Below are 13039 nucleotides of genomic sequence, written 5' to 3'. Positions count from 1 at the left end.
GTCTCCTTACAGATACAAAGCAAAGAACTACGTGTAAAACTCTGCTCTCAGGTTCCCTGGCTGTGTGTGGATTTCAACTTACAAGTACAAATTTCTGACCAGATTTTTCTTCCTTTCAGCTGATTGCTCAATGTCATGTCAATCACAAATGTAGTTATCCAATCAGAGAACATATGCGTTTGGCTGTTGGAGGGGTGCTGCAGTCCAAGCCATAGAGAAATCTATAGGGATGATGATGTTGCAGGAGAGAGCCAGCTGGCTCAACCTGACAAACCTGTCACAGAGGGAGAAGGAGGACATTTTGGACATGCCGATTGTGCCGAACTGCGTTTTCGGGACTGCTCTGGCTTCCATGCAGCAGAAGAGTGAGACGAGAGAGGATGAGGCTGTCAAGCTCGAGGTCGGACAACGGAGCTAACACCTCTTCCTGCCTGTGAGCTTGTCTTCAGGCTTCTTCTTTACAGCCTGGACGTCTCTGCTCCAAGTTTCACACCAGTGAGGCTCTGCTGCCAGCAGTTTGTCCAAGGGTGTAATCCTTGGACAAGTAGATCTTTCCAAGTTGGTCTGAGATTTCCTCCTCGCACATCTTCTATCTAGTGAAGTATGAAGTATGTTAATTTAGTTATTTCTTTCTTCCATGAAGGGAACTGAGGGAGGACTTACCGTCTCCCTCTGTGCTCCACTGTCTTCTACCTCAGCCCACAGTGGTAACCACAGTTTATCTCCGCAGGGCGTCAGGACTCAGCCCTCCCAAACAAACAGGTGACTGCAAAACGAAACACTGAGAGTTGGGCAGACTCTTAATTATTGCACATATCTCCCTTGGTGTTTTCCTTCCTTCTTTCTTTACACCGTGCTGGATTTTGTTCCACAGCCCCCGATGTTTACGCTGTAGTGAGATGTGAGAACGACAACGTCAGGATGCGGGTGTTCAAGGAGAGCGGAAACCCTGAATTCAACCTGAGAACCATCTTCTACAGGAGATACCCCAACACAGACATCTCTGTTGAGGTTTGGCACATTCCTGTTCCCTCTCACGCAGCACACAAACACACAGGGCTAATGGGCTTCCTGTGTATTGACAGATATACAGCAGAGGTCTGCTGTGGGACTCGCTCCTCGGTGAGACTCGACTCCAGACTAGAGATGTGTACCGGTATCCGGCACCGGTATCGGATAAAACCTAAACGATACCCATCCCTACTCCAGACAACCGAGTCTGAAAGGAGTCGAAGCCTCGTGATGAATCTGTGAGGTGGACAGTCCCATTCAGGGCTCAGAGGTTGCGTCTATCTTGAGACGTCTTCCAGCGTGTGCCTCACAGACTTGTGACAGTCTGGCTGCTGTCAAAGATGAAGGACTTCAAACGACCATGACCATTGTTTTAAGGGGAAAAATAATGTAACCCCAATGACACCCTTAGTAATTCGGCCTTATTTGCATTTTATGTCACTTTGACCGATTTTGATTTTTTTTTAGGTAGCTTGTGGTCAGTCATTCTGTCTTTCTCAAATATTTTAATAAATATCAGTTTAACATATTAATCTAGAAATTAAAAAAAAAACAACTTAATATTGAAATATATCTCTGAAAACAGCACATGGGAATGAATCATTCACAAACCTTTTTGGAGCCATTTTTTAGGCCAGTGGCATGAAAACCACACTAGAGTCTAAAATTGCAGTAATTGTTTTTCAATCTGGTGTATTTAAGTATTTATATCCTTCAAATTCAGAAACAATTCAATACTTTTCACTCAAATTCCTACTTAAAAATAAGATTCAACTTAAAGAAAAAGTTATTGAATATTTAACACTCATTATTGGGTCATATTTGTTAATTAGTTCATGAGTAGGCCTACGTTACTTTTAGGTTACACATTAATCATACACATTTATTTGTACAGTAGTGTATTTAGATTTTATATTAATACTGTAAGCCTGGGGAAATGATTAGAAACATACTGTTTGTATGTTGGTATTGATCCAATTCTAAGTAAATACAGGGTCAGTGTCACCGATACAAATACTGATACTTTCAACCTATAAAGGGAACTTATGGAGGGGAGAGCAGTGTGTCGGGATTTATGAGTTGAATCGTCATCAATTTGCCAAATTCTGAAAACATGACCACTAAGTGACTGGTTTATATTTTCCACAATAATTAGTTAACACAGTGAAACACACCTTTCAGCTTTTCATGGATACTTAAACTGGGTTGCTTAGACACTTGGGAGTGTCTCTAAAGCACTTTGGATCCTGTTCTGTTGTTTCAGTGAGCTATAAATAAAATAAATGTGACAGTGAACATGACAATGAACACAAAAACAAAATTTTTCTTCATGCACGTTTGAAGTATATTTAGCAATTCCAATAATAATAATAATAATAATAATAATAATAATAATGATAATATATTAAAGCAATTCATGGGCTAAAGAGTGAACTTTGAGAATACAAACAAAGTATCGATTCTATGGCACTACTATTGATCTGATACTGATACCAATGTTGGTATCCATTGATATTTTGATCGATCCGCCCACCTCTACTTCACAGTCATTTTGAAGCTTATTATTAACAATTCCCATTATTAAACCGGATGTATGTCAGAGCCTATCACCTCTCGCCTCTTTCACAATCAGCTGACCGCGTGAGCACGCCCTTTCGTTTGTACGCGCGCTCCTTACAGGCGCAGGCTTGGCATCCTACTAGGTGAGGCTGTCAGAGACGCATTCAGAGTGAGCACAAGGTAAGAGATTTAAAAGGGAAACTGTGATTCATTTATTTATTTTAAGACAGAAAATCTTTCTCCAATCTCTCTCTTCTTGTGTTGACTTTGTGTTGTTGTTTGGAGGACAGCTATGAAGACGACACATGCTTTGTGTCTGTGTCCCACGCTGGTGGGGACGCTTAACTTTTTGCAAAAGTTTGCAATTATATGTGCTGTGTTGCCATGACAATATTTTCTGAGAATCTTGTCTGAGACAACAATTGAGACGGTTTGTGGCTCACCACCGCTGCCACCATCCTGTGTGTTTGTTGTTCTTCAACACATCAGAAGAACGCTCTCATGCTTCCTCTAATCCTGGTACCAGTCCTTGTGTTCTGGTACCAAACATTTGTCACAGACTGATTTAGTAGTACCCTGAAAAGTACAGAGTTCGATATCCAATCCTGGTGTATGTGCTGCTGGCAAGCTGCTGTAATCACATTGAGAAAAGTCCAAAGAAAATAGGAGTGGTTGATGTTTATATGCTGTATTCGTTGTTTTGGGTCAAAAATATTCATTGTTTTGGTACTAAAATGACCCATTTTTGGGTCAAATCATTTTAGGCCATTTCTAGATGCTTTATAAGCAGCGTGATAACCCTGGTGAACCTGTTAAACTGTAGATAAGAGCCCACAGGATCTCCAGACGAAGGAGGAGCTCACAGACAAAGAAACAAATTTCTTGTATTGTAATCAGAAAATGTGTTTGGACATCGTTGTCATCGCCTTTTCTGGCTGCTTAAGATCACATTGCACACCTTCAATTTGACCTTTAAAACAATCTGAACAATTTTTCTCTCACACTTCCAGCTCAGCTCTTTATTCTCTTCCGCAGGTGAGAAACCTCATTAGGAAAAATGGCGAGCAGTAACCTTGTGGGACGCATCCGGAACTATCCTAAACCCTCAGCACCCGCACTAGGTAAAATGTAGCGACGTTAACATCATGAACACTGGTATCATAGTTTCATTTCTGTAAATATCATGTGAAGAAAATGAGTTCAGCATTTGATTTTTCTTGCAGCGATTTCAAAGGTGGTGGTTTGCATCATTCCCATTGCTCAGATTGCTATTGGTGAGCTCCATACTTACTCACTTGAGTGTTCACAGGTATTAAAGTTTTCCAGGCAGCTCAGATTGTTCTTGTTTGAATCGTCCTCCTTGTGTCCACCAGGGGCAAAATACCTTCATGAGTGTCCGCGTGAGCACTACATCCCCATCTATCTGATAGTGGTGGGAGTCTTTGGCCTGATTCTGTCGTTGCTCTCCTGCTTGCCCTGCGCCAAGGAGTCCGAAGAAGGCACCTCCAACCCTCTGAGCAAAATCTGCATAGCCTGGAACTCCTTGACATCTGTCTTTCTCTTCTGCTGGTTTATTGCTGGTGAGTTAAAAAGTAAAGGAAGTCACCTGTTTCTGGTTGGCTGCCTGTTAAAATTGTGTAAATACAATCATGGTCATCGGACAAACCATCGGCATAAATTCACACCAAAGAGATCAGCACCACAAACAGAACAGGCAATGTTTACAGTGCGCTTCATGCAGCTTTTATAGCAGAATGTTTCTATTATAGACCACATTAGTTTCAGCTGCATGAAGCTCAAAAACATGGATGTGAATTAGGCCGGTAGTCTTTAGGGTTGCGTGTCTCATTGATCGATATGTTCTCTATTCTCAATGGTTAGAAGATCAATAGCCATTATTTTTGGTAGAGGAAAAAGCAGATCACAGTCTGTATATGAATAATGGACGCAGTTAACTTAATTTCACTTCTTAAAAGTTTAGCCAAAACAGAAGTGCTTTAAACCTGCATATGACTTCTGTGATGTGACTACTACTAAAAATACTTGTCATGGTCCAGTGCTAGTCTGTGGTTTCTTCTTGGTTCATGTTTACTGGTGTGTTGGTTTCTGTTTTGTATTACTTGTTCTTAGGTGTTGGTCCCTATGCTCATCGTGTTACTCTGTGCTCCCTCCGTTTGGTGTCCAGTCATCCCTGCCCATATGTTTCCTCTGTACTCTGTCAGTATCGTGTCTCTGAGTTCAGTCAGTGTATTTCCTGTTTTACTTTGAAGGTCCGTGTCTGATGTCAGTGTGTTCCTTTTGCGTCCTCCCTGTCTTGTCACGTTAATTAGGTTCAGTCGCGTGTGTCTCCCTCCTGTGTGCGGTTTCCTCGTTTCCCTCTGTGTATATTTAGTGTGTGTTCGTCGTCAGTCCGTCGGCGTATACATAGCGTTTCATTCTCAGTGTCGCCCCTGCTTGCCATGCCCTGTGTAATATCTGCACTCCGTCTCCTCGTGTTTCAGGTTTCTTAGTTTCCTTTCTTAATTTTCCCCAGTTCAGATTATTTCTTATCCTCTTGCCACCTTCACTTTTGTTTGTATAACGCTCACCGTAAATAAAAGCTCCAAGCCAGTGCCTGCATTTCGGGCCCCTCTCTCATCTTCACACGACTGCTGTCGCAGGTTGAGCAAAAGTCTCTGAGAAAATGCTCCTCAGCTTCCTCGTTGTCTAACACTTCCCGACTGCCTTATCGCCCTCAAGTAGTAGTATTGCCTGGGTAGGGGCATCCAAACGCCTCACAAGAAGGGTCAAAGGAAGTAAACTTAGTAAAGTTACGTTAGAAAGTGATGGTGGTGTAAGACTTGGATCAATCAATAGTAAAAGTAAAGTAATCTGTAAGGATTTAATAAGATTAAGACAAGACGTTAATTTAAAAAAGGTTATGAATTAAGAATATTAAAGGTGATCACATTAAAGACTTAAATCTATCCATAGGCTCTCAGTTTTTTCTACACCTGTCTGTCGTAGGGCGTTAACAAACTTCATGCAGTAAATTAGGAATCTTTCTATTTATTTTTTTTATTTTAGCACCGTGCCGTGTTTTAACAACTGTGCCTATGAGCATTAAGTTATACCAGCATGAGCCACTACGTAGCATTATATGGCTGTTTTTATGGATTACTACACACTAAACCCCTGAGAAGTACCCTACACTGTCTGAACTCAGTGAGGCTTCGAGTGCTGCTGTACACATCCTGTCAGCTGTCAGGCCTCCAAACACTAAGGTCCAGCTTATGTGCAGAGAGATCAAGCAATTATTATTCATTCTTCATTTCATGTATTTTTTTCTTTTCTTTTTTTAGGTAATGTATGGATCTACTCTATTTATCAGCCCAACTACATTAAAAACACAACAGATGTGAGCTCCTACTGCAACAAGACCCTTTACCTGTTTGCCTTCTGGACCACCACTTTGGTTTACATCCTGGTTGGTTTGTTTCTCTTGTGCGGCTCCTTAGTCCTGATGTGCTGCTGCCTGTGTTGCCGTGCCAGTCTTGACGATGACGTTGTGTAACGACTTTTGGAAGCAATGAGGGGACGGGACGCTGCTGATGCAAATATGTTGGAAATGCGTTCTAAAAAAATGGCAGGGTAAGTGTGTGATGTGTCCGTGCATCTTGTGTTGAAAGATGCAACCCTTTCAGTAGATTCTCAATTGAAAATTCTACTGTTTTCTCCTTGATGAGCATTTTCTACACCTCTGCAGCAGCTACTGTTTACAGGAATTTTATTCTGAAAATTAAGAACCTACACAGATGTTTAAGAATTTGTATGAGAGCTGATTCCACCAGCAAATATATGTTTTACTTTCCTATTTGTTTCCATGTTTGTCCCAGGAAAACACGTCTACATTATAAATGTGAGGAAGGTTTTTCTCACAAGTATCTCAGCTCGTCATTAAACTCTTTTAGTGACGCTACAGATAAATATCAGCCACTGACATCGTTTACTGCCATCCTATTTGCTGATAAATGCCCAGCATCAGTCAGTGTCAGGATTCAGCTGATACATCTGTGAATCTGTAGATGTGCTGTTACATGATGAGCCACAAATTTGGGGTTATTGAGTGTACATGATGAAATTAAAAAGTCACTTTGGTAATGGTATCATTCAGGGAATAAACAAATACTAAAAAATCCTGTGTAATGCAGTTTTTCATACTTTACAATTCTGTAAAGTGTAGGTTTGTTTTCTGTGGAAACCAACACTTCTCTGTATTTCACTGTTCAAAATGTAATCACAACATTAAAGTCTGTCAGAGGTTTATCGCTGTAAGTTATGGATCTTGAGATTTGAAATAAAAGACTTGTATTTTCTCATGTCAGGAATAAAAATGAAAGACAAGAGTGGGAAGCTTTGTGTGGCTAATCGATTTTATCTGAAAAGCAGAAATTCTGGACCTACACGCTAAACGGTAGTTATCTGTGCAAAAAGCTTTAGACCCAATCGCACAATGGACAGTAAAGTTATTTTTAGTGTATCTGATGTTTAAAATTTGCAATCGGGCACTGTCTCAATATCAAAGCTTATTTATTCAGATGTCTGTTTCTGTCCAAGACGACTATGGTTAAGAATTGAAGTATACACCTCTATACACCACTCTGTGTTAAATTATTAGTTATTATTTCTCTGGCTTGGCTCGCTTCCACACCCTGTGTTTGTCCAGTCTTTCTCCCCTGAACCCAGCCGGTCACAGCAGATGGCCGCCCCGCCATGAGCCTGGTTTTGTTGGAGGTTTCTTCCTGGTAAAGGGGAGTTTTTCCTTCCCACTGTCACCAAAGCACTTGCTCATAGTGGGCCACTTGTTTTATCTTTGTACTATTGTTGGGTCTTTACCTCACAATATAAAGCGCTTGTGATTTGGCGCTACATAAATAAAATTGAACTGAAAATGGTTAGTGTCTGTGAATAGTCAGTTGCCATTGACAACTGACTAATCTGGACCATTGAAACCACTGAATAAGAGCCTATTATATATCATGTTTAAAAAAAATCTAATGAATGATGATAAACTAACCATTTATCTGCCTAGCCAGTTTAGGGAAAGTAATAAAGCTAAGTGCTTTACAATCACACTCGTTCAAACCCTTTTAAATGGGTTGGCTCATATTCAGTGCAGTTCTGTTTGGTATGTAGAATACACCTTTTATTATGGGAAAACCTTTAACTTGCTCATGTTGTTGGTGTCACAAAAGGGAAACAGTGGAGACTGATGATTTCATGCAGGAAATACCAAAAAGCATAGAGGCTTGCAAAGTGAAGGGCTGGGGTGGCAGTTTGAGCAATTTATTTATGAGTGGAGCCTCAGTGAAAAGGAGGAAACTGTTATTTAGGTTTTTTCTATAAAATAAGTCCGAGAAAACTGTGATAGACTAATGAAATATTAGCAGTAATGCATTGTAAACAGATGCCAACTGCAGTTAAACCCCAGAGGAAGTGCTTGCAAATACGTGGCTTCCTGAGGACACAACTTTCTGTTTCATCACTAATCCTCCAGCATTGTTGTTTTGGTGGCGCCGGCTTCTTCCTTGATACATCTTCACATCTTTTTTCAGTGCACCTCCAGGTAAACACATTTCCTTATACACAGAATGAAGGTATAACAATTTTTATGCTACTTTTGTACTTGTGCGTACTTTTAATGCCAGTTAAGAACATCTCTACATGCTTATCAGTACATGACGCTCAGTCTTGTGTGTCATATCGTCCCATTGGTGGATTTGTTCGGTGTTTCATAATACATCCTGTATTGTACTCTTTTATATTTGCATTTATGTTTAATAGGCTATTTACAATAAGTACTGTCCATTAATTCTCTTCACCTTATCCAATCCAGAGGGGCTGGAGCCTGCATTAACTAAATGTTACTTTAAAAAAAGAAAAGAACCAAAATGCTCAAATAAATTTGTTATTTGTTTTGTGGTAGACTTCAAATGGGAGGAGCCACTTTATCAGTGTCCTTCAAAGGAAATTTTAAAAAAAGTTTTTTATGTTGTTGGTGGTTACTAACATTTACATATACAAAAGAGCCAAAAAAAACAAACAAAAAAACTGGGTGTCTTCCACAGCAGAAAGGTAATGCCTGATTTTATTTTCTGTTGGGGGGGGGGATTAGGTGGTTGCTCATTCTGTAAGACTGTATGGGTAGTAAACACTTCTCTTCTCTGTCAGACTGATTTTTTCATTTTCCTGACAAATAAAAACAACTGGACTATCTGGATCTGTGCTGGTGGAAGTTGGCATAATGGCAAAACAAACAGCACCAACAGGTAAGAGAGTGCTGTGCAGCACATCTGCAGCTGTTGAGTCGTCTCATTTGTGATTTTAAAAATCTATTCTGTCTCCCTTCAGTTTGCATCTTATTGGTTTTATTCATCACAGTCTTTGCTCAACTGATAGTTGGTAAGTGAAAGAAGCAGCACATACAAACTGAATTTATCTGAATATATATTACCAGTGCATTTAGCATATGTTATTTTTATGATATTATTAATAGATTAGTTGCTTCACATACAGTTGCCAGAGATAACAGGACCAGACAATAGAAATTGGCGTGCATAAGTGTAAGAATACCATAGCTTCCCTTTATGCTCCTGCAGTTTAACTAATGATGGTATTGAAGAAGGTGTCTTTGTCCTCTGCAGCCTGCATTCCAAACAAATTAGATACATAACATCTGAGACTACCTCTCAGCATTAGTAAGACGTCCCACACATATTGACACATATTGATTGTCTGCTTCACACTTTGTTTGTTAGGATCTGATTGCTCAAGAAAGCAGAAGTTGTAAAAGCTTAACAGTTGAATTAAGAAAACTGCGACTCTGTGAGTGAGCCCTTCACTGTGTCCCCAACAACACACCAGTGTAGACTAGATCAAATAAACAGTTCCTGAGAAAAGCCAGAGGTTTATAATAAGATAGTCGTCAAACAGGTGATGTGCAAGCAGTTCTGGTGATACTTTGTCTTTGTGCCTAAAAGGTTGGAATTTCTACAACGACTGTCCAGGAATTCCCTTCATCCCTATTTATCTTTGTGGAGCCTTCTTTACCTTCATTGCATTGTGCATATGTGGGTCATGCAACCTGCCTTGTTTGTCCGTGACCACCCTCTTCTTCATTTGCTGGTACATTGCTGGTAAGTTTTAAGGGTTTTACTCAATTTCTAACCACAACAGGTGGCTCTTGAAAAATAACATGAAGCCTGCACAGCAGAAAATACCAGATTAAGCAAGCAACAAGTAGATTAATATGACAGAGAAAGAAAACAAAAAGCAAAACTAGAAGCATAGTTAATATAGGAATTATTCAAGTAACCAAGTGATAAGTTCAGTTTCAGAGTCTTGGCTTTAGATGGCATCAGTGAGTGTGGAGAGCTTCAATTTGAGGTAATATAACCATTTTTGGTACACAGCACTCACCAGCTGTTCAATCCTAAACCTAAACCTGACCAGTTTACTCTGGAAATGGACATTTTTAACATCAAGGAGACTTTAAATTGGCAAAATAAAGAACTAATTAAGAAAAAATAAAATACTAATTCAAGTACATCATGGGATTAAAGGAGGAGTTTAAATCGCTTGTTTCCAGCTGTGGATGAAGGGAGGTACTGCACCAAAAAAAGATAGATAAGAAAAATAGAAATAATGAAAGCTAAAAATGACTGGCTTCATTGCAGAGATTGTGTTTGTTCTCCTCTCAAGTGCCCGAAATATATAACACTTATTTAATTTAATTATTTAATTATTTCTTTAATTGATATTGTACCAAAACCATACATTTTCTGAGATTTCGCTCATATTTCTGCAGGTAATGCAGTGATCTACAGCTATTATGAACCAGACTACAGCTACTGCAACAAGACACTCTACCTTTTTGCATTTTGGAGCACCAATATGACCAACGTCTTACTATTTATGCTTCTCTGTTGTTGCCATGGTGAGGATGAGGCTGAAAATAATATTGATGTTCAAGTATAAATACACACAGAAGGTCAAAATTAGTGTGTATGCTGTCTAATGAGTGTTTTTATGGGAAATTATTAATACAGCAGCACTGATATTATGATTTATGTGTAAAATGCAGGATTTAACATGTTTATGTTTTTGTAAAAATGCTTTTGACATTAGCATTATCTTGAGCTTTTGATTGATTATTATTACAAATAATATTTTCAGCACTTGATTACATGTGTACATAAAACAGGTTGGTTGATGCTTTTCTGCCTCACTGAGCCACTGCCAGCTCAGTTATTACAAACTCGAGATTCTCAAAGGTACAAAATGCACCAGGGAGAATATTTATTTCATAGAATGCTGCAGCTGAAAAAAGTTTATTCTTCAGTGGAATTGTTAGTTAACTCCAGTGCTGTGCAAAAGTCTTTAGCCGCCCCTCATTTCGGTTTAGTTTGTTCAGAAAACGGGAGGTGCCGAGTTTTTTGAAACCTGTGAAAAGACATTCATGGAAATACAGTGTACACTGAAAGGAACAGGTCCAAGGAAGGAACAGTGGTGAACCAGCGACAGGGTCATGGCCAAGGCTTATTGATGCATGTGGGGAGTGAGAGCTGGCCTGTGTGGTGCGATGCAGCAGTCGAGCTACTGTAGCTCGAAAAACAGCAGAAAAAGTTAATGGTGGTTCTGATAGTTTGTTGCACGTGGGGCTTCATAACCGTAGATCAGTCACAACGGTCACGTGAGCATCAGAGCTGGACCACAGAGCAAGGAAGAAGGTGGCCTGAGCTAATGAATTGTGTTTTCTTTTACATCACAGGCCAGGTGCATGTGGGGAACACCTGGCACCAATATGCACCATGGGAAGAAGGCTAGCCATCAGAGGCAGTGTGCTGTTTTTAGGAAATGTCTTGTTGGGAAACCTTGGGTCCTGTCATCCATGTGGATGTTACTTTAACAAGTACCACCTAATCACTATTGCAGGTCATGTAGACGCTGTCATGGAGACAGTCTCTTTCACTTCCTTCAGGATAAAGCGCCCTAACACAATGCAAAAATGGTTCAGGGTTGGTTTAAGGTGTGGACTCCTAATTCCCTAGATCTCAGTCAGACCTGAAGACCTATTGCACAAAAAAACTTAAAAAACTAAAAAAAAAAAAAACAACAACAAGATAATCTGGCTATTTGGAAGCAAAATATAGATAAATGAGGGGGGTCTCAAGACTTTTACTTAGTGCTTTATTAACAACAAAAGTATAGGGTTATTGCAGAGATAGTACCTGTATTTAGCCTGTTAATAGCAAATATTCAATAAAAGCACCACATATCCATATTAGGACAAGTGATCTTCCTTCTATATGTTAATGATTTTATTTACTCCTCTAGTATTTTATATAAAGTAATGTTTCCTAATAATACAAATCTGTTTTGTCTCATGAAAACTAGATAATCTCCAACATATTTTGTGAAGGTTTGATGACTTTGTGACTTCCAAGAGGCAAATTGATGGTTTTATGAAAAAAGTTTCTAAATATGTTGGTTTATTTTTTAAAATTCAGAAATTGTCCTGAATGTGAATTGTTGTGATAATTACATGGTGGAATATGTGTCCTACTTATTTTAGGAGATTGCAGAAGTTACAAAAAGAGTTATATTTAGCTGTATCATGGTCCAAGGCAGATGCTCCTCCTAATCCTCTTTTTCATTACAGACTTCTGAAGTTGTTTAAGTATAACATCCTTCATAATGCCCGTGTAATGCATAATGTTTTGTTTTGTTTTTTTAAGTGTCACTCTCCAGATGTCACTGGATTCATGTTATCTTTAAGGTATTCTTAAGATGTTTGACTGATTTAGGTTAGTTGATGATGTCTTTTGGGAATATATATACATATATGTGTATATATAATTATATATATATATATATATACATACACACATATATATATATGTATACACATAGGTAGATAGATATAGATATATACATATACATGCATTTCATATATAGTCCACATTTACCAATTTACCAATTATTCACAAATCATTATTTCACAAATAACTGGGTCATATTCATTATCATGTTTGAATTTGTATTTTAGTTGATTTGTTTTCTCTGTATTACTGCAGGGTCTTTATAATATAAAGCTCTTTCAGGTGACTTTTGTGATTTAGAAATATATATATTGAAATGAATTGAATTCAATTGAATTTAATGTGATATCACTTTATTTGTGACAACCCCAGCCAGACAATGGCTAAGCTTTCTGACATTTTTGCATATTTTTATTTATGTTCAGCCTTAAGATGCCTTCCTTTTCCTTAATAATATTATTATTCATCTACAGGACAGATGAATAATAATATGCTCTAATAAAAATATATATATAAACAACAACAGATATGTGCATTATTTCAAAATACACTTGGACACGCGTGCACACAACAAGTCTAGCATTGTCAGGATGTACATAACAAATTTA

At 38.7% G+C, this 13039-nt stretch overlaps 2 protein-coding genes and 1 long non-coding RNA gene across 4 annotated transcripts; all 3 read left to right on the top strand.

Annotated features, from left to right (window-relative positions):
- Nucleotides 1–641: 641 nt before the first annotated feature.
- Nucleotides 642–1207, top strand: LOC120438151. The gene is made up of 3 exons (XR_005611705.1): nucleotides 642–762; nucleotides 875–1011; nucleotides 1086–1207. It is a non-coding gene; the product is annotated as an uncharacterized LOC120438151 (long non-coding RNA).
- A 1234-nt stretch (nucleotides 1208–2441) lies between these two features.
- LOC116310411 (transmembrane protein 272-like) lies at nucleotides 2442–6874 on the top strand. The gene is made up of 5 exons (XM_039609615.1): nucleotides 2442–2751; nucleotides 3607–3692; nucleotides 3795–3845; nucleotides 3945–4151; nucleotides 5913–6874. The coding sequence occupies exons 2-5, from the start codon at nucleotides 3629–3631 to the stop codon at nucleotides 6122–6124; spliced, it is 534 nt and encodes a 177-aa protein (XP_039465549.1). The 5' UTR covers nucleotides 2442–2751; nucleotides 3607–3628; the 3' UTR covers nucleotides 6125–6874.
- Nucleotides 6875–8096: 1222 nt separating this feature from the next.
- Nucleotides 8097–11700, top strand: LOC116310371 (transmembrane protein 272-like). Of its 2 annotated transcripts, none has more exons than XM_031727136.2 (5): nucleotides 8097–8176; nucleotides 8782–8879; nucleotides 8962–9012; nucleotides 9591–9746; nucleotides 10418–11700. In XM_031727136.2, the coding sequence occupies exons 2-5, from the start codon at nucleotides 8855–8857 to the stop codon at nucleotides 10585–10587; spliced, it is 402 nt and encodes a 133-aa protein (XP_031582996.1). In that variant the 5' UTR covers nucleotides 8097–8176; nucleotides 8782–8854; the 3' UTR covers nucleotides 10588–11700. The 2 variants fall into 2 exon arrangements, with proteins under 2 accessions (XP_031582996.1, XP_039465502.1); XM_039609568.1 differs by having other exon boundaries at nucleotides 8103–8176; nucleotides 8847–8879.
- Nucleotides 11701–13039: the final 1339 nt, after the last annotated feature.

The sequence above is a fragment of the Oreochromis aureus genome, linkage group 3 (genome assembly GCF_013358895.1).
Source record: "Oreochromis aureus strain Israel breed Guangdong linkage group 3, ZZ_aureus, whole genome shotgun sequence".
In the NCBI taxonomy this organism is placed as follows: Eukaryota; Metazoa; Chordata; class Actinopteri; order Cichliformes; family Cichlidae; genus Oreochromis; species Oreochromis aureus.
This window is presented reverse-complemented; position numbering and strand designations above follow the sequence as displayed.